At 47.5% G+C, this 26694-nt stretch overlaps 3 protein-coding genes and 1 long non-coding RNA gene across 5 annotated transcripts in view; 1 reads left to right on the forward strand and 3 right to left on the reverse strand.

Moving 5' to 3' along the window:
- Positions 1-447: 447 nt before the first annotated feature.
- On the reverse strand, positions 448-7163 carry HSD17B10 (hydroxysteroid 17-beta dehydrogenase 10). Its single transcript, XM_081895307.1, has 6 exons — positions 7126-7163; positions 6629-6793; positions 6378-6542; positions 3389-3517; positions 1475-1583; positions 448-842 (listed from the first exon to the last, which is right to left on the reverse strand). Exons 1-6 carry the CDS (start codon positions 7150-7152, stop codon positions 652-654), a joined length of 786 nt encoding a protein of 261 aa, XP_081751433.1. The 5' UTR covers positions 7153-7163; the 3' UTR covers positions 448-651.
- A 96-nt stretch (positions 7164-7259) lies between these two features.
- On the forward strand, positions 7260-8348 carry LOC309360557. The gene is made up of 2 exons (XR_014164212.1): positions 7260-7352; positions 7441-8348. It is a non-coding gene; the product is annotated as an uncharacterized lncRNA (long non-coding RNA).
- Positions 8349-9521: 1173 nt separating this feature from the next.
- TSPYL2 (TSPY like 2) lies at positions 9522-14422 on the reverse strand. Its single transcript, XM_081895043.1, has 7 exons — positions 13696-14422; positions 12959-13036; positions 12679-12790; positions 12446-12585; positions 12286-12365; positions 10974-11080; positions 9522-10691 (listed from the first exon to the last, which is right to left on the reverse strand). The coding sequence occupies exons 1-7, from the start codon at positions 14365-14367 to the stop codon at positions 10579-10581; spliced, it is 1302 nt and encodes a 433-aa protein (XP_081751169.1). The 5' UTR covers positions 14368-14422; the 3' UTR covers positions 9522-10578.
- Positions 14423-22016: 7594 nt separating this feature from the next.
- Positions 22017-26694, reverse strand: part of LOC309360595 (putative G-protein coupled receptor 173) — a gene marked incomplete at its 5' end in the record, with an annotated part of 76492 nt that continues 71814 nt past the window's right edge. For both annotated transcript variants that reach the window (XM_081895220.1, XM_081895221.1), the window contains one exon: positions 22017-25891. In XM_081895220.1, coding sequence (XP_081751346.1) covers positions 24689-25801 — 1113 coding nt within the window. In that variant the 3' untranslated portion in view covers positions 22017-24688. The remainder of the gene's footprint in view (positions 25892-26694) is intronic.

Below are 26694 nucleotides of genomic sequence, written 5' to 3' on the forward strand. Positions count from 1 at the left end.
GTATAGGACTTCACTGCCCCACACTAACATACTCCCCTCTAACTACCACTCTTCCTTTCATACTTCCTGACTTGCTTTGCTACTCCACACTACTATTACTATTCCCCCCCTCCAAAGAGCTCTAAATAATTTGAAAGCTTTAGAAATAAGTTGCCTACTTTATTTGCACAATTTGATTTAGTAAGACTTTGCTTTCCTTCACTCTCAGATTTGTGTGTGTGTGTTGCACATGCATGTTATCCTCATCATAGACTGAGTAAAAGAGACAAAGAAGATCAACACCAAACAGAATCACAGGTGTCTTTGGTAGTAAAACAGAGACAGGGCTCCTGGATTGCATTGCAAATTTGGAACAGGGACTTACTAGTGGGTTAGAAGACTAGAGCATAGGATTTTCTAGATTGTCCCACTAGCAAGGGATGAGAAGACAGCAAGAGAAGAGGAGCATACAATTAATTCATTTATTATAGTCCAGATGTTAATCATTTGCTTTTGCTGACCTAGATTCCAGCTGAGGAAGCATAGCAGAGGCAGCAGTAATCATCAGCAGATTCAAAAGTACCATGATTATGGTCCAGTGGGCAGAGAAACAATCCCTGACTTGTGATGGGGAAGCAAACCCTCTCGCTCTTCCAGTGCCAAGCTTACAGTTCAGGGCTGCATTCGGATAGCCCCATCAAGCCGGATCACCTCACCATTGAGCATGGGGTTCTCCACTATGCATTGCACCAGGTGGGCATACTCCTCCGGAGCACCAAGACGACTTGGGAAGGGCACCTGCCGTGCCAGGAATGTCCTCACTTTCTCAGGAAGTGATGCCAGAAGAGGTGTTGCAAAGAGACCTGGAAAAAAACAAAAGCACACTCAGGGTTGCCCCAGTCTCTGTTCTTTACACTTTTACAATGCCTATTAAGCAGAGCACTGTGTGAGTGTAACACAATTATTGGAGCACAGAATGCATTGCGGGGTGCAGAATTTAGCTTCCTAAGAAGCTTAGTTTTTGTTTTAAAATGAGTTTCTAGGACTTACAGCTGCAAAGATAGGTTCAAAAGTGCATGGTCAGCACCTGCTGAAATCAGAAATGTGACAGGTGGTTCAATAAAGATTCCAGAAGTTCAGTGCCACATACAGCCCTATGCCTATGACTAAATATGCAAGATATTCTGGATAAGATATGGAAAAGGCAAATTTGCATAAACGTATGCAGATAGCACTACACCCACTAATGAATTCTGTACCAAGTTCTGTGGAGTATACAATCCTGCCATTACAACCTTGAGCATCCTCCAAGAGCACCTTCCTTACCCAAAGCCCAGATTCTTTAAGCAGAGGCTTGACAGCCATATGTCAGGAGTGCTCTGATAGTGTTTCCTGCTTGGCAGGGGGTTGGACTCGATGGCCCTTGTGGTCTCTTCCAACTCTATGATTCTATGATTCTATTCTATGATTCTATGATTCAAGGAAGGAGTGCTACCTGGTGCAATTGTAACTACTCGGATCCCCAAAGGTGCAAGATCCCGAGCGATGGGCAGTGTCATTCCCACAATGCCTCCTTTGGAAGCGGAATAGGCAGCCTGGCCAACCTGGGGAGGGAAAAAAAAACAATGGCGCTCTAAACCCTTATTAAAGTCACAAGTGTTCTCTGAAATGCATATGTGGAGGGTGTGGAGATTGCGTAGCACTGCAACAAGCCTGCCAGAGGTATAGGAAGCCTGAGCAGGGCAAGGCAGTAATCTGAAGTCACTCTTAATTGGGGCAAGGTGAGGGGGTAGAAAGCAAGTCACTGGAAGTCCTTAAACAGGTTTTGGGGGAAATTTCCTCCCAGGCCTCCATCCAAACTCCTTTAAGCAAGTGTGGGGAAACTTCGGCTCTCCAGATGTTGCTGAATTACAGCTCCTATCAGCCTCACGCAGAATGCACAGCCAATGGCCAGGGATGATGGGGGATATGGTTCAGCAACATCCAGGAGCAGGCATTGGCCATTGTTAGGTTACCTTTTATAAAGCTGTGGGGAAACTCTGAAGGTAACATAACAATGGCCAGTGTCTTTGGTACAAGACAATCCTTACTCTATTCCTTGCTGAAAAACATATATAGCCCCTTGCCTCAGCCTTGGCACACCTTTAGTCTGCAGACCAGTGTGGTATAGGAGAACAGGGCAGAACACAAGCCTGCCCGAGTTTCATAGGCAAACCTGTAAGTCTCTCACTCTCTCTACTGCTGGGTAGAAGTTTTCTGAATCACTGGCTGCCTCAAAGCTAGAGGCTGGTCATCTTTGAGTTAATTCAGCTTTGATGTCTAAACCCTGCCTCTCAATACAAAGTCTCTTGTCATCTTGTGAACCAAGAGCAAACCTGTGATTTTTTTTTTAACCCTATGAAATGAATATTCCATTTTACTGTACTCCCCTGCCATTACACATTCAGAACGGGCACATATGTACACACAACCCAAGTAAGGCAACAGTGCTCCCAGAAATGCCAGCAAAGCATTGTGGTCTGTCAGGTGCATCCCTTGTACAGTGCAGTAGAAGCTGGGGCACACATAGTGGGAGTACCTGGTGCTAATCCTGTCAATAAAACATCTGCCCAACTTGGAGCATGGGTGGCATAGAATTATTATTAATTTTAGTATGCTGATGATCTGTTTTATCAAGCTTGAGATACAAGATGCTTTCCTCTGCTCAGTAACTTACAGTCTCCATGTTTCTGGGACAAAGCAGAGCAATTATTAACCCTAGACTATTCTACTGATGTTGTGCAGAAGAAGTGGGGAACTTCAGGTCTTCCAGACATAATCCCTGACCACTGCCCATACTGGCTGGGGCTGGTGGGAGTTGCAATCCAACAAAGACCTTTATGGTCCCGCTCTTCTGTAAGAATGGCACTAAGCATAGGACACCTGTGTGTATACTGCTTTAAGGTAGTGTCAGCTGGGTGTTGCCAACCAGGCCAGCTGGCAGTGGATGTGATCAGCAAAAGGCAGCATGTGGGCTAATACGTGCAAGAAGTCATGAACTAACAGAAGTCAAATAAATATTCCATCAACAAGCTTAGAATGGTGTGTAACCACAAAGAAACACTGAAGCTGAGGCAGAAAGCCTTTCCACAGTTCATATCTATATCAAAGTTTGGTTGAGAATGAACGAGCCGGGTGGTGCTGTAAGCACAGCAACAACAAACAGCAAACAGAACAGTTCTTCCTGTGACTTCTTGCACATATTATATGGCTTTTGTTTATGAATTAAGAAACAATTGATAGTGTTTAATAAATATTGCCAATACATTATTAGCCCATGTGTTGCCTTTTGTTGATCAGATTCTTTTGTGTTGTAACACAGGGGATTCCCTTTGTCTCATACAGCTGGCAGGGGAGGCTTGAGACTTACCTGCCCCTCAAAGGCAGCCACACTGGCAGTGTTGATGATTACCCCTCTGTGCCCATCTGAGTCGGGCTCATTCCGTCCCATCTCACCTGCAGTCAGACGGATTACGTTGAATGTTCCAGCAATATTCACCTGAGGAACACAGGCAGGTGGAAGTTATGCACTGCAAAGCTTGGCCCTTCCTTACCCCTTTCAAACCAATAGTGAAATTGATCACCTTTACTTCATCACATTAGAACTCTGGGCCTAGCAAACACCCTCTTGTCACTCAAAATCATTAAGTCAAATATTAATATTAAACTCAATCCTTCCTTCTGATGGGGTTACAAACAGTACTGCCCAACACAGCCTTTGAGGCTGCGATGAGGCTACATTTTAATATTTTAATGTTCCATTATTTTAATGTTGTATTTTATTTTTATTCTTAAGTTGTAATCATTCATCTTGTTTTTATTATTGCTTGTAAGCCGCTCTGAGCCCGGCCTTGGCTGGGGAGGGCGGGGTATAAATAAAACTATTATTATTATTATTATTATTTGACATACAGCAAGCGACTATTATAATCTGGGCAGGAATCTGAAGGGCCTTGGAGCACAGGTGGTTTTTCCATCACTCCCTGTTGAATGTCATGGCCCAGGAAAAGAGGGAAATACTGGAAAGAAAACAGTGGTTTGTATGCATGGTGTTGTCAGGAAAGGTCTCTGCTTCCTTGAGAAAGGACTTCAGGCAAGAAATGGGTGGCACCTCATAGCGGTTGGCAAGAAGTTCTTTGCTCAGAGTCTCATGAACCTGATCAGGAAAGCTTTAATCCAAATCCTGAGGGGCAGGAAGACACTGGCGATAATAGATTCACTCACGCGCAGGAAACTGAGGTCCTGCAACAGAAACCTGCTAAAGGGCAGGGAACTACAAGAAGATGTAGCTGGAAGGAATGACTTGTTCTGCTTGTCTCTATACCAAAGTACAGAGTATGGGAAACAAGCAAGATGAATTTGAGTTCTTAATACAATATAGTGGAGATTACTGAAACCTGGTGGGGTCGGACTCATGACTAGAATGTGGAAACTAAGGGGTACAACTTGTTTAAAAGGAATAGACCAAACAGGAAGGGATGAACAGTGTTATATGTAAAAGATTATATGAGTAAAAACTGTAGGAGAGGGAAACAACAGTAACCTTATTGTGGGTGTGCTATAGACCTCCAAGCGAGACTGAAGATTTGCACGATTCCTTCCTAGAGCAGATTACCAAACATTCAAAAAAGAAAGAGATAATAGTCATAGAAGACTTCAATTACCTCAATATCTGTTGGATATCAAGCTCTGCCAAGAATGTAATAAATTCCTCCACTGCCTCACTTACAATTTCATTTCCCAGAAGGTAGAAGCAGCAACAAGAGGATCATCTATCTTGGACCTTGTCCTCACCAACAGGGAGTAACTGACTGATGAAATGGAAGTACTAGGAAACTTGGGAGGAAGCAATCATTTACTTGGTTTCATGATACAAAGGCAAGGGAAAGCTGAGTGCAGTCAGACATGTGCACTTTGGACTTTAAGAAGGCTGATTTCAAAAACACCATGAGATCACATGGACAGAAATACTTCAAATAGCAGGGAGTCTGAATGGTTGGAAGTTTCTTAAAGGTAAACTATAGGCACAAATGCTAACAATTCCAACAAGAACGAAAAGAAACCAGTGTGGCTGCAAAAGGAGCTTACAGAGGAGCTGAGATGTAAGAAGGGAATGCAGCAGCATAAAAGCTAATGCTATTATAGGCTGCATCAACAGTAGTGTCCAGATCAAGGGCAGTAATAGTACCACTCTGTTCTGCTTTGGTCAGACCACACCTAGAGTCCTGTGTCCAGTTCTGGGCACCACAATTTAAGAATACTGGGTGCAAAGAAGGGTGACCAAGATTATTAAGGGTCTGCAAACCAAACCTTATGAGAAATAGTTGAGGGAGTAGTGAGTGGGGGGAGAGTTGAAATGGAAATGGAAAAAGGAGGATGAAAAGGAGTACAGTGGTACCTCGGGTTAAGTACAGTGGTGCCCCGCAAGACGAACGCCTCGCAAGACGAAAAACCCGCTAGACGAAAGGGTTTTCCGTTTTGGAGGCGCTTCGCAAAACGAATTTCCCTATGGGCTTGCTTCGCAAGAAGAAAGCCCATAGGGAAATCTCCGGGGACCTCTTTTAAATGCTGGCGGTGGGGAGCAAAGCCTTTCCCCCCCCCTCCGGCCTTCAGAAGAGGTCCAGGAAGGCCGGCGGGGGCCAAAAGGCTTTGCTCCCCACCGCCAGCATTTTAAAAGCAGTCCGGGATAGCAGGGAAGCGCTTCCCGCTATCCCGGATGGCTTTTGAAGGCAGGCGGGGGGGAGCAAAGACTTTTGTCCAGGACCTCTTCTGAAGGCTGGCGGGGGGGCAAAAGTCTTTGTCCCCCCTGCCTGCCTTCCCGGGGGCTTTTAAATCGACCCGGGACAGCGGAGAATGTCCCGGGGTTTTTTAAAATGCTGGCGGGCGGCAGCGAAGGTTTCGCTGCCGCCCGCCAGCATTTTAAGATCGCCCACTGTACTTAATTCGTTCTGGAGGTCCGTACTTAACCTGAAACTGTTCTTAACCTGAAGCACCACTTTAGCTAATGGGGCCTCCTGCTGGAGCACGATTTCTGTTCTCATCCTGAAGCAAAGTTCTTAACCTGAAGCACTATTTCTGGGTTAGCGGAGTTTGTAACCTGAAGCATATGTAACCTAAAGTGTATGTAACCTGAGGTACCACTGTAACTTGAAAAGGAGCAGAGTATGGCTGGTTGACAGGCACCTTGAAGAGGAACACTCCACACAACAACATTTTGTTACAGACCCCACTTGCTCAGTAAGGTATCTCAATTTTTTTGCTGTTTTTGTGAGGCAAGAATTGTTAGGAAAATGGTTGGAGCAAGAACACTTGATGACAAACCAGTAACAAGAATGGACCAGGGTTTTCTTAATGCTCACATTAATAACTCTCTGGAAGTCTTCCAAGTTGTGAGGAAGGTCCTTCTTAATATTATAGGTCTTGACAGCCACTGCAATCCCAGCACAGTTCACTGCCACATCCACGCGGCCAAACTTTTCCCGTGCCAGTGCCAGGGCAGCCTTCACATCTGACTCTGATGTTACCTGGGAAAGGAGAGGAAACCACTTAGCTCGGCTGCTCCTCTATGGGTACAACCTCTTTATCAAATCCCCCTTTGAAAAATTCCTACATCAGCCGGAGCAAAGATGCATCTCTCTCCCAGCGATTTGGCCACGCTCTCCCCATCGGACTTGGGCAGATCCACAAGCACAGCGCTGCCTCCCTGCTGCACCAGCCGCTCTGCCGTGGCCCGGCCTAGGCCTGAAGCCCCACCGGTCACCAGGCCCACCAGGCCCTGGAGTCAAGAGAAGAAAGAGGAAATTATCCTTCAGGTGAACTTGCAGGAGTGCCGAGAGGTTCCAGGCTCGGTCCCACCCTGGCGCTGCCCAGGCTTCCCTGGGTTTGGAAAAGGGGCCAGCAGTGCCCATCACGGGGGGGGGGGCAGTCATAAAGCTGTTGGAAGCAAAGGGAAGACCACCCCGTTCCCTGGTGGCGCCTCCCCAGACCCGCGCCTTCCTCGCGGCAGCTGCTTCCCCAGCATATGGGGAAAGGCATCGCCCTCGGCTTCTCTCCCGGCCTCGCTCTCGGGGTTGGGCGCCCGCCCCTCCCCCGCCGCCGCCTCCTCACCCTCACGCTCCTCAGCGCCGCCGCCATCTTTCTCCCCCTCGCCGGGGAGGGGCCTCCGGGAGGGCGGGGCTGCGCGCGGCTTCCGCCCTTCGGGGAGGCGCCTGTTTCCGCCGGGGGGGGCGGGGGTCCGGGGCTGGCGCGGCCGAGTCACCCGGGCGAGCGAGGGAAGCTGCGGCTGAGGAAGGCCGAGTGTCCGCCGGGGAGAAGGCCGCTCACTTCCTCTAAGGGTAAGGAGGGGCCGAGAGAGGATTGCTTTTGTTTCGGAATACAAAAGTTAAGATTTCTAAACTACCAGTCATCTCGTATTTTTTCCAGGAAATATTCCGTCGCTCAAGTTGCTGCCCTGTAGCCAAGCCATTGTTCTCCAGCAAGAATGAACTCCGACACTCTAAAAAAGAAACAAAGGCAGGACCCCTCCTTCCTGCGCCGAGTCACTTCAGAGTGCAAAAGGAGGCGGCTGCATCTCCACGGCGAATATGTCTCGCGTCTTAAGAAGTAGCATGGCTAGTCTAAAGTAACTCAGCCTGATGGGCTGACTTTATACGGTTTCAACCCCCCCCCCCAACAAGCGGGTTTAGGATCTGGGCAGGAGGTTGGGGGAGGGCGCTGTTCCTGGATCCATCTCTGGTGCTAGAGGCCCAGGTGACCTCTGCGACTCAACCTTTTACCACCCTTGGCAAGACAGCTACTGGCCCTGGCCACTGTCTGTCGCCCATGCACTACTTTCCAGATTGGACTACTGCAATGTGCTCTATGTGGAGCTGCCCTTGAGTTTGACCAGGAAGGTGCCACTAGTGCAAAATGAGATGGCTCAACTGCAGAGTTGGGCAGAATATCACCATATTATGCCACTACTGAAAGCATTGCACTGGCTGCATTAGCTACTGAGCTAAGTTCAAGGAATTGGTGCTGGTATACCAAATGTCCATACAGTTTGTGACCAGGTTACCCAAAACATTGTTTATCCCTTATACATCCAGCTGATCACTACATTCTGCAGAAGAAAATCTGCAGATATCATCCCATCAGGAGTTCCATTCTGCATGATGTCAGAACCAGGCCTCTGGAACTACTTCCCTTTGCTTATCAGATAGGATAGGCACTGTCTGTTGCATTTTTGGCACCTGCTGAAGACTTTCCTCATTCAACTGAACCTTCTAAATGAAGATTTTTTTCCAAGTCGGTATCTGAATTTGATTTTTTAAAGTCTTTTATGTATGCAATAGTTTTGTATGTGGTTTGTACTGCATTGAGAAATCACGTTGAGATGCTTTATTGGATGCAATTTAAAAAGAAGCAGCAAGCAAAAAAGCCTTCCCCCCCCCCCATCAATGCACTCTTAATAAACCAAAACATGATTCCACTACTGACAGGCTTTAACAACTGCCAGTGTTGCTGGTATTTGGCAGTTTAATGTTTGTACATCTTGTGGCTGCATCCGAAGGGGAGAGGCAACATCTTAGTTTAGTTGTTGAGAAATAGCCACCATGCTTGTAACTCAGAAACAGAAAAGAGATTAATCTGGCATGTCTTGTTTTCAGAAACCATGCTGGCTCTTAGGGATTACAGCATCCTTTTCCAAGTGCTCCCCTGTTCAAGGACCTTTCCTGGTATCAAAGTCAAGCTTGACTGGTCAGTAGTTACCATGGTCTGCAGGGACCTCACCTGCTCTGCAAGAATTCTCAATTACAAAAGCTCTGTAAGCTCCTTTCGTACCCTTGGGTGCAGCTCATCAGGCTCCCTTACCACCTCTTTTCCTTTTTAAGGCTGCAGCTCCCTTCTTTATTTATTCTATCATTTATTCTGTTATTACCAGGTTGGGCACTGCCTTCCTTTTGGGTGAAGACTGAGGCAAAGTAGGTGTTGAGCAGTTCTGCCTTCTGTTATCCAATAGGATTTCTCAGTCTTCTCCATACTGAGGATCTATGACTTGCTTGTTCTTCAAACACATACAAAGAAACATTTTTATCTTATATTTAACCTCTCTTGTAAGCCAGAGTACTTCATTGCACACTGGCAACATTTCCCTATTAAAGTTCTTAAAGTCCCATGAATGTGGAGGGGGCTCTTTAGGGACTTATTCTGAAAATATTGTGGCTGGACATGCTGAACCTGCACTCATCACCCCTTTGAGGTGCAGCTTTTACAACCAATACCTTATCAGCCCATTTTTCAAATTTCAGCAAACACCTTCCCACACTTATTCACTCTCCTACTGCTCAACACTACTCCTCTTTTCAAGAAAGCACTGCAAAGAACTCTAATGTATAGTGCAGACTGAAGTATGTAGATGGAACATGCCTATTTGCATAACTGTGTTCTACACATTTTCTGCGAATAGCTGTGACTGTGGACCTCCAACAAGCATTGGTGGAAGAAAGGAGCCGCATACCAAGTTGGAAAGCTCTCTGTATATTAAGTGCTTTTTTTGTAGTAAAAAAAACAAACGTACAAAGTCCTGATACGAAATATACAAAAAACTCAGCCAAGGAAAACAGTTGCCTTTCTACAAATATCAGTAGCATTGCATAGAGCAGCCTCCATGGGGATAAGGAAGGGGTCCAACCAGGTATGATGCTTTAGAAACATTGCTAGGAAACTATGCATAAATACATAGTTAAGGGGTGGGGTGACATCACATACATGTCTATAGTGCCATGCTGCTGCAAGAAATATTCCCACACCACCACAGTACCCCAGAACATTTGGGAAATCCCTGGGCACAAAAGCAGAGCGCTTCAGTCCTCCTCCCAGCCAGCCATTCTTTTCCCTCATACACAACAACCCCAAGCAGAACATTGTGCAACTAGGGAGCTGTTATTGCTTCGGCAAAGCCTCCAGGTGCAAGGCCTGCATCTGAATCAGCAGGGACCATTTTAAACCCATTGAGAATTGGCAAAGTACTATTGTCAGAAGACTTCCAAAAATGTTGGGCCTTACTCTTTGGGGAGGAAGCAGGGTAAGGGCTATGTTTCAACTGCAGGAGGCACTAACTGGCCTATAGAGGGCATTCTAAAGCTGAAGTGTTTACAGGATGAGTAGAATCCTCACAGGGAGAAGTGCAGGGAAGGTGTGAAAGTCAGCAGCTTAATAATGCTGAATGGAAGAAAGGAACCCTGAGCTGTTTTGAAAAGGCCACTGGGCAGGCTATACCCTGAGTAGCCAACAGGGGACAGGGCAAGTATGCATATAGCCCCCATGCAGGCAGGCAGGTAGGAAGAGATGCTAAGCATCAGACAATGGGGATGGGGGAGTGCTGGTGTGTGGCAACATACACACTCCCAGGGCAGGGAGGGAAATGCAGTCGCTGCAATAAATAAAGGTACAAAATAACCAATGTGACTGCTCCTGAAACTTCCCACCACCATATCCTGCCATGTCCAAGTGCAATTGGTCAAAGTGCCACTGAGGTCACCATGAGGAAGTCCAACCAGACAGTCTTTCCATAATGATCTAGCCATCATCTTCTGCCTCAGAATCTTTCCCATCTGGCTCCTCACGGAGAGAGGAGCTGGGACCGGTAACACCCTCTTCTTGGCCACTCAGGACCTCTTCCACAGCTTCACCTGTATCAGCAAAGTGGGATACATCAAGATACTTCTTATCCTAGCCTACCAACCAGAACTGCCCTTTCCTTCCCGTTTCTGATTTTCCATTGTTCCTCAATCCCATTCCCTGGCTTCTGAGGTAAGCTAGCCATCTATTCCCTTCTGGATCAACATCTCCCTCCTCCCTGCCCCGAGCCCTGACTTGCCAGGACGATTTTTCATTTAGCATACTCTCTTTGATGTCCAGAAGCTGCCACAATTTTTTTTGGGGGGGGGCAGCCCTATTCCACCACTACTTACCTCGCCCACCCTCCTCCTCATCCATGATCTCATGCACATCCGTTGCATCCTCTTCTTCACCATCATCATCTACAATCACCACAAAGTCATCACCATTCTCTGTCTCACTAAACATCAAGGGAAGGAGGGAATGTGTCAGCATTTATTCATCATTTTCAGCTGGCCTCCCAGCTACAAATTACAAATCCCTCTCTTCATAAGTCAGCCTCCCTGAGACTTCATGCAGTTTCTGCTGCCACAAAACGTGACAGAGTTCACATACACACACAACAGCAGCTTTCTATTCTTGCCCACAGTATCACTCCTACCACAACCCAATAGACCCAGTGGCCCAGACTGCATGTCATGGTAAAACATAATTAAATGGTTTATCATTCATGAGCCATGTAACCAACCTCTTCTACCTTACTCCTCTGTACTAGCACAGAAGTGAAACAAACTACAATCCCTGGCTTAGCACTATGTCCAAACGTGAGATCATGGTTTGTTTCACTCAAACAAAATATGAGCAGTTTGGAGTAAAATAAACCCATGATACCTGGTTCTGATGTAAAAGCCAGGGATCATGACTTGTTTCTGTCATATGCTAGCAAGGAAGAGTAAAGGAGGTAGGACTGGTGCATTCACAGGAAACCATTATCAGTACTTTACTTTTCTGTTTCATATGTTCATTAGTAATTATAAATGGATGCAAAAAAATATTAGGCCACCGTGGCAGTTTCCAAGTTTTCATTTCTGTTTACTAAACAAAATAAACATAATAAAAACACTACAGTGTTGTCAACGTCCCCCATACAAATTCTTTGGGTTACGTGCTCCGCTAACCTGGAAGTAGATGCCCCCTGTTGCAAACTTTGACCCAGGATCCGAGCAGAAATCACACTCCGGCAGCGCAGCAGCAGCGGGAGGCGCCATTAGCGGAAGCGTGCCTCATGTTACGAGTGGTTTCCGGTTACGAACGGACCTCAAGAATGGATTAAGTTCATAACCGGAGGTACCACTGTAAATTAGATTCTGTGTGGAGTCCCCAATCTATGTGTGCATCTGCATTTTATTCTGATAGTTCAGGAAGTGGCTGTTTTTTATATAGTTATACAGATATTTCTTTCCATGATAGTGTTTGTATGGTTTGTCATGGCCTTTGGCTAGTACAATAAACCTTGCTTACTTACTAAATTAGATCACTCAGGCATCAGACAATTTTAGATGCTAATTACCCTTATTTGCATAGGAATCTTTTTCCAATTCATTTCCCCCCTGGAAAACACAGTGGGAATAAGGCCAGCAAAACAACCAACCAAATCAGCCTCACCTGTCTTCTTCACCATTTTCACCACCTTCCCCCATCAAGTAGTACTGCAGCGGATTAGGCCAGAGGTCCTCTTTAATTATCTATAAGAAAGCAGAAAAGTGTTTAAAGAGTGTGGATATAAGGATGCAAGGAGCAATTTAGGACAGGGTATACTATCCACCTCGGCAATACGGTCCCCTGCTGGGAAGCTGTGGTCACAGAACCAAGTGAAGAAACTGCGGCCAAAATTCTTCCGGCCATGTGCTATTGGATCCTGGCTACGCCACCAGCGGATAGGTGTAGAGTGGGACACTAGTCTTCCTGGAAAGGATGGAGACACAAATGGAGAAGATGTGAGTAACAGCACATCATATCTGGGGTTCTGTTCCCATAAATATTGTCCCTGCTGCATACCAGATGAACCACACTGGAACTCCTTCACAATGACCTCATTCTGGAAGTAGGGGTTGCTGTTGAAGTAGAACTTGATCTTGCAGCCTGATTTTGCATGGGTGAAATCCTCAACCTGGCATATCAAAGAATGTCAGAATCATAAGGCTAGCCTGAAACTGTTGACCCACGGCACTGTCCTTCAAACAGAAAGAACCCAGGTTTCCAGGCTGCAATTGGATTCCTTCCCTCCATAACTTGACTATCTATCAATGCCCCCATGCACCAGCTTTGCTGAAGTCACCTGCAGATTGGTCATATAGCTCAGGGTGTCTTCATCCCGGTCATTGATCATGGCTGAAAGTTGGGGATGGTTGAGAAACTGTAAAATTAAAGTTAAGGAAGGAAACTGACATACTGCAGTCCAAGATTCTGGTAGGAAGGGGTATATGCAAATATAGTTAATAAATAGCAGGAAAATCTGAGACTGCACTTCTCACATCCATCATATGGAAGAGATAACTATATATTTTTGAGGAACTCTCTTCCTCAAGGGTCTTGCCACATCAAGAAAACGAACTCCACTCAACTACTTTCCTGAAAATTTGCATATAAAATTGCAATTCCTAGTAGTCTGCTAAAGCTTGTCATTTCCTGCCAAAGCAGAAGGACAAGAGGAAATCCGGAAAGGCAGGAATACCTTATTGAAGCCTCTGGAAGCAATTTGCTTCTTGCTGGCCAAGACAAGATCCAGCGCTCATAATAGCCCAACAAGAGAGAACTGCTTTCCCAAGGCTCTGGGACAGCGATACAGAGGGCCTTAACTTTCAAAACCCAGGGCACTCTTCGTTTGCCTAAAAAGAAGCCTCGGCAGTCCTCTTTGGGCTGGACAGAGCAGTCACCCTACTAAGCGCAGGGCAGCTTCAAACGCGTCCATGTCCCCTTCGGCCCAGCCCCGATTTCTCCCGCTCCTGCCCACCCTACCCAGTACAAACAGCACAATCCTCATTTTGCTTTTTATTCTTCCCGGCGGCAGGATACGGCCGTGACCCAGAAGCCGGGGATATTTCGGATGATGAGGTTTCTCCGCTCCAGGTGCGGGCGGCGCATGTGGCCGAACTTGGCCTTGAGCTGGGCGAAGGCGCGACCGGCCTGCTGGTTCACCGCCTCCAGCTCCAACTGCACGGCCTCCAGCGCTTCCAGGTACTGCTCCGTTTTGCGCGGCGGCGGCCTCCCTCCGGGCTCGCCTTCCTCCTCCTCCTCCTCCTCCTCCTCGTCGTCGTCGTCGTCCTCCCCCACCGAGATGATGGAGCACTCATCCTCCGCCTCGACGGGCCTCCGCCTCTCGCGGGCCTCCTTCCTCTTCCTCCGGCTCTCGCGGCCGTCGCCCGCCCCGGGGCTGCCCTTGGCCTCGTCGCCGGCGGCTCCCGGGGTCCCTTCCGCGCCCGAGTCCCCGGCGGGGGAGCTCGGGGGAAGCAGGGCGGCGGCGGCGGCGGCAGCTTGGCGCGCCTCCTGCTGGCCGGCCGCGTCCTCCGGCGCGGCGCCGGCCTCGCGCGCCCCCTGCCGGCCGGCGCCGCCGAGGCTCCCGCCGCTCCAGGCCGTCATGTCGGCCAGCGCCTGGGCGGCCTCGGTTTCCTTCTGCGACTGGCGCGCCGGGTCCAGACGCCGCTGCTTGGCGGCCGCCGGGTCCCAGGCCCCGCCCTCGCCGCTCATGGCCGGCTCCGCTCGCTCCCGGGGCGTCGCGCGAGCCCAACCGCCGGGACCAGCGGGAAGGGGGGAGGGGCGCCCCAGAAACGGGCTTCGCCAACGGCCGGAGCGCGAGAAGCCTGCGCAGCTGCCGCTGGTTGGTCCCTGGCGAGCGGGGGCGGGCCAGTGACGACAGCGCTTTCCCCCTCACGCGCCCGGCCCCGGAGCTGACTGGCTGGCTGGGGGCCCACCTCCCGCCTGCCCCACTGATAGGTCAACGAGTCTTTCGCTCGCCCAATCCCCGGCGAGGTCTTTTCTACGGGCCGCGTTTCGGCCATGTCCGGCGAAGTACGAAGCTTCTCGGTTCTCCCCTCTGGCGTGGGAGGCGCATGCGCACCAGGGCTAAGCGGGCGCGGTTGTGCTCCTTTGGCGCAGGCGCCGAGGGACGCGAGGCGGAGTTCCCGCGAGAGAAGCGGCGGGAACCGAAGGGCGCGCGAAAGGCGGAGGGCGGGAAATTCGAGATCCGGCCCGAGAGGCCATTTGGTTTGCGTCCCCGACGTCCCTCCGCCTCACAGAAGCCCCGCGCGAGGGAGACGGAAAGGCCTCGGAGGGAAGCGCCGCCGCGCTTGCTGGCGGCACCGGGTGGTTTCGGAATGTTTTGTTGTGGAGCGCCCGGAGGTCTACAGGTCTAATTAATAGAAACATAATAATAATAAGGTGCGCGGGGGGGGGGGAGGTTGCGAAGAGCCCGAAAGGGCCTCTCCAGGATGCGTGAAAGGACATGAAAAGGGCAAATATAACTCAGTGTAAAGTGCTGGAAGGGCGAGCCTGGCGTCGTGTCCCTGGGCAGAGGGGAAAGTGACGAACCGCCTTTCCGGTTGGGAGGACAGAAGGAAGGCAGTTTCTGGACATTTCGATGCCTGATGCAGAAAACAATTGGCAGAAAGCCTGGCAGAATGTTGCAGTTCCTTCCAGACTTGGAAATAAAAGGGAGAAGACATAAAAAACAAAAGACAGTATCCAGGACAGAACCTGACATGAGGAGGCTGCACTGGAACTCAGTAGAGTGTAAGCACATTTCTTTCAGGAACAGCCTTGGCTCTTTGGGGGAGCACATCCATGGAAAGCGCTTCTGCACAGAATCTGGAAGAACCATTGTTAGAATAAACTACAGTGATACTTGTCTGATTCGGTCTAAAGAATGGGTCACAGACAAATACCCATGTAGTTTAGTGGTCATAGATCATAGAGTGATCATAGAATTGTAAAGTTGGAAGGGAACCGGAGGATTCTAGTCCAGCCCTCTGCAATGCAAGAATATGCAGCTGTCCCATATGGGGAATTAACCTGCAACGTTGCTATTATCAGCACCGCAGTCTAAGCAACTGAGCTACCCAGGCGTCTCACAGTAGTTCTCCCAGATCATATGTAGAGGTGTTCACCATCTATGCCAGGGGTCAGCAACCTTTTTCAGCCGTGGGCCGGTCCACCATCCCTCAGACCTTGTGGTGGGCTGGACTATATTTTTTTGGGGGGGAAAGATAAACAAATTCCTATGCCCCACAAATAACCCAGAGATGCATTTTAAATAAAAGGACACATTCTACTCATGTAAATCACGCTGATTCCTGGACCAAAGCGGGCCAGATTGAGAAGGCGATTGGGCCGCATCCGGCCCATGGGCCTTAAGTTGCCTACCCCTGATCTATACCCTTGCTGGAGGTGGCAAGGATTGAATCTAAAACCAAATGCATGTGCTCCACCAATGTGCTGAGGCTCTTTCCAAAAGATTTTTTTACACTCAGTTGGATTTAGGGCAGGAATTTGTAGAACACTTGGACTGAGTGGGAGTGACCGTAAAATGAGGCTGAAATTTCTTCCAGTTCCTCACTGCTGTTTATTCTCTGGGTCAGTACACAGAACACAAAAGCAGTGCATGGCATGCTCTCGGCTGCATCTATATGTGCTATAATACACTAGAATGGCAGCATTATCTCATAATTCTGAACATTCCTGGTGCAAGTATATATGCCGGTGTCATTCTTTTAAGAAACAAATTACAAAATAATACAAAGGAGTGATCCCTTTTTACTCATAACTAAGGTGCTGTGGTTTAAATCACAGAGCCTAGGGCTTGCCGATCAGAAGGTTGACGGTTCGAATCCCCACAACAGGGTGAGCTCCCATTGTTCGGTCCCAGCTCCTGCCCACATAGCAGTTTGAAAGCACGTCAAAGTGTGAGTAGATAAATAGGTACCGCTCTGGTGGGAAGGTAAACGGCGTTTCTGTGCGCTGCTCTGGTTCGCCAGAAGCGGCTTAGTCATGCTGTCCACATGGCTGTATGCGGATAAACGCTGGCTCCCTCGGCCTATAGAGTGAGATGAGCACGCAACCCCAGAGTTGTCCGTGACTGGACCTAACGGTCAGGGGTACCTTTACCTTTAAGTACTAATCAATTCAATGGTGCTTACTTCCAGGTAAGTAGGGTTAGGGTCATAGCATTAAATCTCCATCAACTCCAGATAAAAGGATCTTAGGCAGCAGTGAGATAGTTTTTCCTGAGGACCGGGAGAGCTACTGCTGATAGAAGGAGACAGTACCTGGCAACAGAGATCAGTATCTGTCTCAATGCAAGAAAAATCTGTCCTGATGAGGCAACTTGATGAAGAGGATCAAGAGGCATTTTTGGAATAGCCCTTCATTTTTTACCTGGGCTTAGAAATAAAAATAAATGTAGTATAATAAGGCACCTGTTGAGGAAGCTGAAAATATCCTATGTGGCAAAGAGTTTCCCCCTAAGAGTGCATGTATGGTGCAGTCTTACAGTGATGTTTGTGTAGAAAAGGAATGAAGAGAGTTTGTTGCAGCTGGAGTGTCATAATAGGAAAAGGAAGGCTTTTGTGGGAGCAGGTTCCACAAGGTGGCAATGTGAGCACAGGCTATGGGAGCAGGTTTTCATTTTATAGTATGCCTGTTGGGGGTGCTGGACCTGTAGAGAAGAAGATGGAAGCTATTTCTCTTAGAGATTGCTTCTAGTGGTAAAGGAAGTATTATGTTGCAAAGAACAAGGACAAGAAGAGCAGGAGTGAGTTCACCACATTTAAAATGTCCCTTCCGACTCCCCCAGAGCCCTCAGATTTTATCGTGGTGTCTCCAAGGAGTTACTGAGGTAATATGCAAAGCACTTGGGATACTCAGAAATGTCATTCTGTACATCCAAATAATATTATGTTAAACAGAGAACTTGATTATGGCCTTTTCAGCTACAACTGAGAATAAGTTACTTTTTAATGTAGATTACATTTTCAACGATTAGGGTTATCTTTGAAATCCAAATACTGGTAGTAATTTCATGTGAACCTTTTTACACCTTAACGCATTTTAGGATTTGCCCACAATTTCTATGTAGAGATTTGTTTTTCATCTAGCTTAGAAGTAAGTACTGGCTACTCCATTATGCTGGATGAAGAACATTGTCTGACAGTACTTAAATATGTTAAAAATAATAGACTCCTGTACCTCATTTGCATCTCAGCCCCTCACAGAAACTGGCACAGTACAATTTTGGCCTTTTAAGCTAAATGTTGGGGGAAGACAGAATTGTAGGGCAGTATAAAGAGAGCTTCCACTAAAAAAACCAGGGACTAGTGATAGTATCTAGGGGTGTCAGTGTTCTTTCTGAATCATAGCTGACCGTTTGGTGGGTAGGTGAGTGCCTTGGCAGTTTGAGTTTGTGCCATACCTGGATAGGAGCAGGACGTCAACAGGCTTGGCTTGTGGTCTAGAGACAGGTCTCCATTCCTGCTTCACACTCACACAACATTCCTGGCCTGCTTCCAGGTAATGCCATCCAAAAACTTGTGAGGCTGTGGCATATTTGCTGTATGGCACTCTTGAATGGCACTTTTACAATTTAGACCTGTGATCCACTTGCCAGGGCCATGAGGCAGAAGTCCCTAAGGTGGTGCCCTGTGGGGCCCCTGGCACCTCTGGCACTGGCAGAGAAGCAGCACTGGCATCCGCCCTGATTTCTGGCAAGATCTTGGTGAACTCAGAAGATTTATGTGGCATCTCATGAGATTTCTGCAACGTCTTGCAGGGAATTAGCTCAAATGTTAGGTTCTTCAGGAAGAACCAGATGCGCAAATAAAGGATGGAGGACACCTGGCTTACTAGCAGTACATGTGAAAAGGATCTAGGCGTCTTAGTGCACCACAAGCTTAACATGAGTCAACAGGGTGATGCAGTAGCCAAAAAAGCTAATGCTCTTCTGGGCTGCATCAACAGAAGTCTAGTGTCCAGGGGATGGGACTTGAACCAATGGATTCAAGTTACAAGAAAGCATATTCCAACTAAACATTCAGAAAAACTTTCTGACAGTAAGAGCTGTTCAGCAGTGGAACAGCCTCCCACAAGAGGTTGCGGACTTTTAAGCAGAGGTCGGGTGGCTGTCTGCCATGGGTGCATTGCAGCATGACCCCTGGGTCCCTTTCAACTCTACAATTCTATGGTCCAGCTTTTGGAAGCAAGGATTCTTCTCCCAGGGTTGATTTGTGGAAAGCCAAAGAAGCAGCTGGATGATAGGGAGGTTGTGCAACCAAAGCTTTGTCCTTGTCAACTGGGATTCCTCACGACTGAAGCCCAGGCAGCTCTGAAATAGAAGTGTTCTGTACAGGCTCTAAATTGTCAGCTATCCTGGTGGTTGGTAGTTTTCATTTACATATGCTAATTGCCCTAAAGATAAGTCATTGTGATATTGATCACTGCCTGAAACAAATGTTCACATTAAAATATGGGGGGGGGGGTTGCCTAGGGAACACAGGAAACGGGTTAAGGCAGTTTAAAGCCAAGTGGGTGACTGCCAAGCCAATAGGATACCAGATGGTATAGGCCTCAGATTAGCCTTTCCCCATAGGGACTAGAATTTCATCTCTTGTCGCTGCTGTTTGCCTCAAATCCTCAGGCTCCCTTCCTGTGAAAGTGAGCTCCAAGATCCTGCAAGCTTCCACTCCAAACCAGATGCAAGGAATTCATTCAGCTCTGCAGTCTCCTTTTCTTCCTTTAGCACACCATTGTCCAAATAGCCTCTCCTGCTGATAATGTTTTTTATAAAGATATTTTTGTCTTTGCTAAAACGTGGCTTACATTGGCATGTTTTCTCCTATGATGAACACCCCCCACAATTTGCACCTTGACATCAAGTGTCTTTGCTGTACTGTTTGGGGCACGTGCCAAAAAAATCTGTTTCAGCAGGCTGACCCAGATATGTAAAGTTGACCTGCATTTAAATTCGTAATTTTAAAAAATAATGAATATTTTAAGCTACTGGTTTTATTTATACCTTGAGGGGTTTTTCAAGGTTAGAAGAAATAAAAACCAAGTTTCCTGTGCTAAATTACATTTTTGTCCTACCTTCCTTCTCAAGAATGGAAAGTGGCGTATCCCTCTCACCAATACAGCAGTTCTGAAATGTCACACAGTTAAGAGCATTGTAGCTTTTCCCTGGTCACCTCAAAATGCAGCAGAGGATGGCAAGGTCCCTACAGTTGTGGGGAAACCTGTTGCATTTATAGTGCAGCACCAACACATTTTGGTAAACTGCTTGGAGGTTTCTTTACTATCAAATTGTATATACATTTTGATTGGTTGGTTGGTTGGGAAATAAATACATATTAAGAATGACTGCAGTCTCTCTAAATTCCATGTCAACTTTTCTTTGTTTTGTGTCAGGTTAGCCAGCTTATTATTTCAAGATAGGTGCTGTGAATGGAGCCAGGTTGGCAGACAGAGAAAATCTGGTGGAATGTGAGCAGAGCATGTTAGGGTGGAGTCTAGCAGCTCTGGAGACCAGACAAAAGCAATGCACCTTTTCTGGGACTGGCTTAACTGGCTATCTGCCAGAGCATGTGTTTCCTGATTGGGTTGGTAAAACAAAGTACAGTAGGAGATCCACGGGATGTGAGACACCCTTGTTCCCTCAGCTATAGGTTGTCGCTCTTCTGTGTACCTTCTGTTTGTGAGGTGAACATTCATCCCCATTTGTTTGTGGAGCAGCCAAATTTGACATTACATCAAGTGTTATCCCGCTCATCCTAGTGCATTTCCCCATCAACTTAACACAAAATGTCCAATCTTTTGGGGGAGTGGACTTGTTGCATAAGATTCCCTACTTGACTGTAATTGCACATTTAGAATTTGCTGGCATGTGATCAAAAATAGCAGTATGGAAGTGCCCATATAGAATAGCTTTTCTAGAGAAGACCATATTTATACACTAGGGATAGGCAATCACAAGTCATGGGCCAAAAGCCTTTATAACAATACCACCCTGTTCCTGTGGCTTTTCTCCCTGTCACACACCTAGCCACCTCTTGTGCATTTGGACCAGCAAGAGAGGCTTGGCCCTGCCTCTTTATTACACCCTTCTGCCACTTGTTGCCAAGTGGGAGACACAGACAAATAGTAGTGAGTGGCTGAGGAGCCTGAGGGAAGGGCTCAGCCAAAGCCTCTTCCTGGGGTGGAAGAGAGACTAACCACCCCTATTACTAGTGTTGGGCTGTGCTAGTGGTGGAGCCTCTGTTGCTGGGCCCGTTAAGAAATCATTGCCAGCCAGGTTTAGATGGCTTCTGCCAGGTGATCAAGACCTTTTTATTTACAAAAGCTTTTCAAATGTTCAGTTTTTGCTGCCTTTGTCATTATCGCTTTATTATTTTTTTATTATTTAAGAGTTGGGGCTCAGGCCTTCCTAGTGGTAATTTTGTGTTGCATCCAGAATCATAAAGGCTAGATTGGAGGTATGGGAAAAGTAAGAGTGAGAGACATCTTTTGTCTCACTGGCCAGTGCATCTACATGCAAATGCGTTAATATCATTTGCCCCTATATTGGGGCCCTAACACTGAAAGCAGATGCAAGTGGGCTCCCATGTGCAAAGTTGTTTATTGCATTAAATCCCATCTGGGATTACAGCTGAGAATTCCCATTAGGATTGTCAATTTGTCAACATTTCATCCTGGCCAAATTGTGAGATTGGTGATTCCACTATTTCCCCACAGCTGAAGGGGACACGCTGCTTATACTCCAAGGCATTCTGTCTACGTTTATAAAGTGCTTCCCATCATAGAGGAAGGCACTCTGCACAAAAGAAGACTTTCACTTTGCAGTCTTGAACTTTCACTGTTGGAAAAGGCATTCTGCTCTTTCAAAAGCACCATCTGAACACAGTAAAGGTGGCAACTATAATCCTCGTGCTCTTTAACTTTCCATTGGTCAAAATTGAAGTTTCCAAGAACTGTGATAATATTTTCCAGGTTCAACTCACATAACCTAATTGGGGCCACAGCACAGGGAGAGAGGAATTAAGCATTTTTCCTGTGCAGGTCCCCTGAGGGAAATTACACCCACCCACCCCCCACCAGTTGTTAGAAGCAGGGGAAGGGAGGGCAAGTACCCACAACATACCTGTCTTTTCTCCCTCCATATCTAATAGTACCTTGGGGGGGCAATTTCTATCAAAGAAGTAGTGCAATGCAGGGGAAAGTATAACACATGCAGGGCTGCTTTAAGCCTAAGAACACTGCTGGGAATTCTGATCGTGGATCTTCCATGTCATGTTAGCCCTCAGCAGAATGTTTGCATTCTTTTTTTTTTTTCTGACTCAAAAAGAATCACCCAGGAATTTTGCATTTCATTCCATGTTTTTTATATATTTATATAAAAAAACAAAGGAAAGGAAAAGAAAATGAGAAAATCCCCAGAAAAAGGAGGGAATGGAAATCAATTTGACACAAAAAGGGGGTGGTGGGGCAGGATAGAACAGAGTCCCCACCCCAAAAATCAATTTCCACCCCTCAATCCAGTCATTCCCTACCCACCCCCCCAAGCTGCCCCCATCTGAAAGAAGTTCAGAAGCGTATGTTGCAGGGGACACACATCCATCCATCTGTCCTGTGCCCCCCACCCAACCCTCCCTCTCCCACTAAAGTTGCAATTTCTTTATTCGATTTCCTTTTTAAAAACAAAAACATCTCAACTTCTTTCAAGTCTCTTTCCAGAAAAAGCATCCTGGAAATAATCTGTGTTCATCTCCCATATTTTTTCAAATACAGTTTTCTGCAGGGTGGCCATAATGCTGGCCAGTGATTTAAGGCCGTTCAGTGGGTGCAGGACTGGAGGATAAGACGAACAGTCTTGTCTTCAGAGGCAAAAGTCAGCATCTGGGTCCTTTGAAGGGGAACAAGTGGGAGACAGCCCCAATCCCTGCATCCTCACCTGGTTCGCAATGTCCCCACCCTCCCATCCCTACTCCCACCTCCCAAACTGTGCTCTGCTCCTAATACTTTCCCTGACTTATCCCTCCACTCATCCTCCTCCATTTTTCTCTGACATTACTCCCAGCAGTGCTTCTTCTAGGCCTTATTTCTCAACCACCTCTTTCCTCAAGAATCCTTTCTCCCCTCCCCTCCCCATCCCACGAGGAGCACCTCAGCATTAACAATAGTCCCATTGAATTAGGATGTCCCATGTCTCCCCACCTTCACTCCTCAAGCAATATGTCTGGTAATTCGTTTTCTTGGATTTTGGGAGTACCTGCCTGAGGGGTAAAGCCAAAATGGGACCGATGGGTATCACAACTAAGGGTGAACCCAGCAAGTTCAGGACTCCCAGATTCTCTAAACTTCAGGCCCCATTCATCTGTTCAGATGAAAAAAGAGCCAGGAGTTCCAACCCCCACATCTCCCTTTCTCTTTAATAAATAGATAAATAAACAAGCCAACCACTGCAACCCAGAACTGGAGTCCTCTCTCTCCCACTCACTCTACCCAGTGTACCCCTCTTCTCTCAGAGACGGCAACACTTCCTCCCACACCCCCTTTTTCGAGGCTTGACTCCCTTCTTAGAGACACTAGAACAACCAGGCCTTTTTCTGAGCCATAGGGCTATTTGTCCTCTTTCTGTCAATGACCCAAAGCACAGACAACTTGTCCACTGGAATAAACCCAGAGGTACGAGACAGCAACTCTGGGAAGGGTGAGCTTTCCATACATGATCTGGTATTGTCTCACAAGAACAGTGCAAACAGTTCTATGATGTGACATGGCAAGGAGGAAGCAATGTGCAGTGTGATCTGAATGTGTGAGAATAAACGGGTGGCGGGAGCATAGTGGCACATATGCCATGCAACAGTAGGGTTTTTGCTTTCCATTTTAGCAGGGCATGTGCCATATTGACATCATTGCATATGATTCTCCTGTGGTTACCCTACCCTTTCTGCAGCCTTGGATGCTCTCCACTGTCTGCCTTGCATGTTGATGTCTCTGCCTTCTCCCACTCTTCAGGGAATGCGTTAGGATTTCTTGGTGGCTTCCTCCTCCCCCACACCCCACCCACATCTTCCTGCTTGCATTGTTCCAGGGTGACATGGTCTGCAGGGCCTTGGATTGGTTGCTGCCATGGCAACTGAGGTGGGGTTTCCAAGGCTCCCTGGTTACAGCTTCTGACTGACAAGGAGCCAAGTCAAGGCTAGCTCCATGGCATTCCCTTAAACAGCTGTGTCTACTGCCTCCTTTCCTCTCCCGCCCCTCTAGCCTTCCTGTCCCTGTGGGGCCCCCCCTCAACTTAGCCTCAGACTCTGAGACCGTGTGGAATTTATTTAATTGATGGAATGAATAACTGAATGGGAGAGTTAATCTTCTACAGAAGCAGATTCCATCATCAGAGCCCTGCTTCCATCAACACCCTCCAGCTGTAAAGCCAAATCAGCCCTGCTGAGCATGAAGTGGTTTTGCTCCAGTGAGTGGGATGGCTTTGGCTTCACTCTGGGAGATCCAAATACAAAAAACTGGTCTCTTTTCAGTGATGCCAGACACACCTTTAGAGCTGCTAGATCAAACACTTTGAAATAATGGACACAGAAGTTTCTGGTGTTGGTTCTATGGAGTTTTGCAGTGTCTGACTGAAGCAACTGGATAGAGTTTGTGGGCTATAAAAAGAGGAAAACTCCATGATGCATAGGATATTTTGTACCCTTTCTAAGCACTGGCTGGAACACTACTGGGGACCAGTTACTGTCATCGTATAGCTTTGGATTTACCCCAGGGGAGCTGAGACCAGAATCCAGCTCTGATCTCATTGTAGTTAATGAGTGGTTTTGGATATTTCGCCCTGGGATAACTGAAGCGCTCATAGTCTATTGTGACACCAAGTACTCTGGGGAACCATGGCCAAAATTGCAGGGGAAGCAGAACGACCCATCTTTTGGCATCTTGTGTGATATATAAATAAGAAAGACATGAAACTCAAATTCAGTTTGGCACAGGCAGATGCCTTCTAGCCAACCCTTGGCACTCCTCACATCACACAATAAGGCTCTCTGGGCAGTTCAGGCTCTGTCCTCCAGCAGGGAATGTGGGTGATCAAGCCCTTCTTGAGGTCCTTGTTGAGTACAAAGCAAACTATGGGGTTGACAGCAGCTTGGGCAAAGCTCATCCAAACAGCTGTGGAGAGGTAGCGGTGGGGGATGCTACAGGCTTTGACAAATACCCTCCAGTAGCAGGCCACAATGTAGGGTGACCAGAGAACCAAAAAGAGCAAAGTGATGACGTAGAACATCCTGCCTAGCCTCTTCTCAGCCTTGAATTCTTCCATGCCCAGCAAGCGCCGGTTGGCAGCATGAGCATTCTGCCGGATGCCCAACAAGGTAGGAGGCATGGGGCCACGGCCAAAGCCAGCAATCCAGTTGGCTGCAGCTTGCCCAGTGGCTCCCGGCCCATGGAACGTCCAGTTTTGGCTGATAGCTGGGACCATCTGGACAGGCTTCATCTTGCGATGGCGGTACTCAAAGAGAAGGAGCTTGATGTAAACCACGTGGGTTGCAAAGATCAGCACAGCTAGCATGAGCATGAAGCCCAGGGTGTCATTGGCTTTGAAGTAGCGGTGCTCAAAGATGCACTGGTCCTCCTCACGGATGAACTTGTAGGTCCCAACATCGAAGACGGGTGGGAAGGCCATGGCCACGGACAAAGTCCACACCATGCAGATGACAGCCACGCATGTCCAGAAGGTCATGCGTTTAGCATAGAAGCGGTGATGGGCCACAGCCATGTAGCGTGTGACACTGATGCAGAAGAGGAGGAAGGCAGCATGGAAACAGAAGAGGACAGCCATGAAAGCCACAATCTTGCAGCTCAACACACTGTAAGTCCAAGCAGAGCCGTGGCGGATTGAGACGAGGACAAAGGGGAAGCAGACAGCTGAGCGGATCACATCAGCCAGGCACAGGTCCAGCAGGAAGTAGTAGGGTGCTTTGTGGAGGCCACGCTCTTTCAAGACCAGCAGCGAGAGGGACAGGTTCCCTGCCAGACTCACACAGATGATGAGGCCCAAGAGCAGCAGCTTGGCATAGGTGGAGGCTGCGTGGGGCGCTGAGCCATGGGCTTCTTCAGTCTCGTTGGCACTGGCCATCTTTAGGTGGGGAAAGGAAAGGGGGGAAGTGGCTCAGCGGCGACGTGCCCGGTGATGGCCCATGACCCCAGTGCTAAAGGGGGGCATTGTCTGTGGGGAAAAGGTTGGAGGAAAGGGGAGTAAGGAAGCATTAGTTCATGGTAGTAACACAAACTTTTTTCCCTTTCCCTTTTTTTCTTTTTAAATACTATGTTCTATATGAGGTCCCGAACCTGTCCCAAATTCTCTGAAATAACTACAGGTGTTTTGAAATTCAAAGGAGAGATTCCCTTGCCCCGCCTCCTGGAAGGAAAGGACAAACATCTATGACTGACACAAGGATTTTTGTCGGGCTAAGTGGAGGGATGTCTACACAAACTAGAGAGCCAGGTGAACTCTAGAACACCCTGTGGTGGATTTGAGGGCTCATGTTGAATTGTTACAGTACGCAGGTTACTGGTCTGCCTGCTTGGTTATGCATATTATATTCTTGTCCTCCCCTCCTTTTGAGGAGCTTATCCTACATGAGCTTCCTCTTTATTGATACAACACTCCTATGAGGTAGATGAAACAATACTCATTTCCTAACTAGCTGGTTCCTGACAATGTGCCATTGCTCAGTCTGGAGAAACACATCATCTTAGACAAGAAATAATTCATCCTTTCCCTTTCCCTACTTCACTGAGCCAGCTTTGGACATGTCAGGGATAGCACCCAATTTGATGGTCTTGGGACAAGTCCCTGTCTTCTCAGCCTCCATCTATAAGTTGAGAAGAATTGTGTCTTAACTCACAAGGCTCTTTTGTGAATAATTAAGATAAGAACTATGGCAACTGTTTGCATAGCAATACTGTTATATCAGCTGAAGTTGGTTTGACTGTAGTTAGTGCCCTCTAGGGAAGTGATGGGGAACC

This window comes from Podarcis melisellensis (genome assembly GCF_964234715.1).
Source record: "Podarcis melisellensis genome assembly, chromosome: 17".
Taxonomy (NCBI): domain Eukaryota; kingdom Metazoa; phylum Chordata; class Lepidosauria; order Squamata; family Lacertidae; genus Podarcis; species Podarcis melisellensis.

What these genes read in the sequence shown, in the direction of transcription:
- HSD17B10 (XM_081895307.1), bottom strand. Translation starts at nt 7,152, where the DNA reads ATGGCGGCGGCGCTGAGGAGCGTGAGG. An exon ending in GCATCTTTGCTCCGGCTGAT is followed by an intron (nt 6,543 to 6,628) that starts GTAGGAATTTTT and finishes CTCCTTTCCCAG; the next exon opens with GTAACATCAGAGTCAGATGT. An exon ending in TGGCTGCCTTTGAGGGGCAG is followed by an intron (nt 1,584 to 3,388) that starts GTAAGTCTCAAG and finishes TTCCCTCCCCAG; the next exon opens with GTTGGCCAGGCTGCCTATTC.
- TSPYL2 (XM_081895043.1), bottom strand. Translation starts at nt 14,367, where the DNA reads ATGAGCGGCGAGGGCGGGGCCTGGGACCCGGCGGCCGCCAAGCAGCGG. An exon ending in GAAAATGGTGAAGAAGACAG is followed by an intron (nt 11,081 to 12,285) that starts GTGAGGCTGATT and finishes CTTGATGTTTAG; the next exon opens with TGAGACAGAGAATGGTGATG. An exon ending in TGAGGAGGAGGGTGGGCGAG is followed by an intron (nt 10,692 to 10,973) that starts GTAAGTAGTGGT and finishes TTGCTGATACAG; the next exon opens with GTGAAGCTGTGGAAGAGGTC.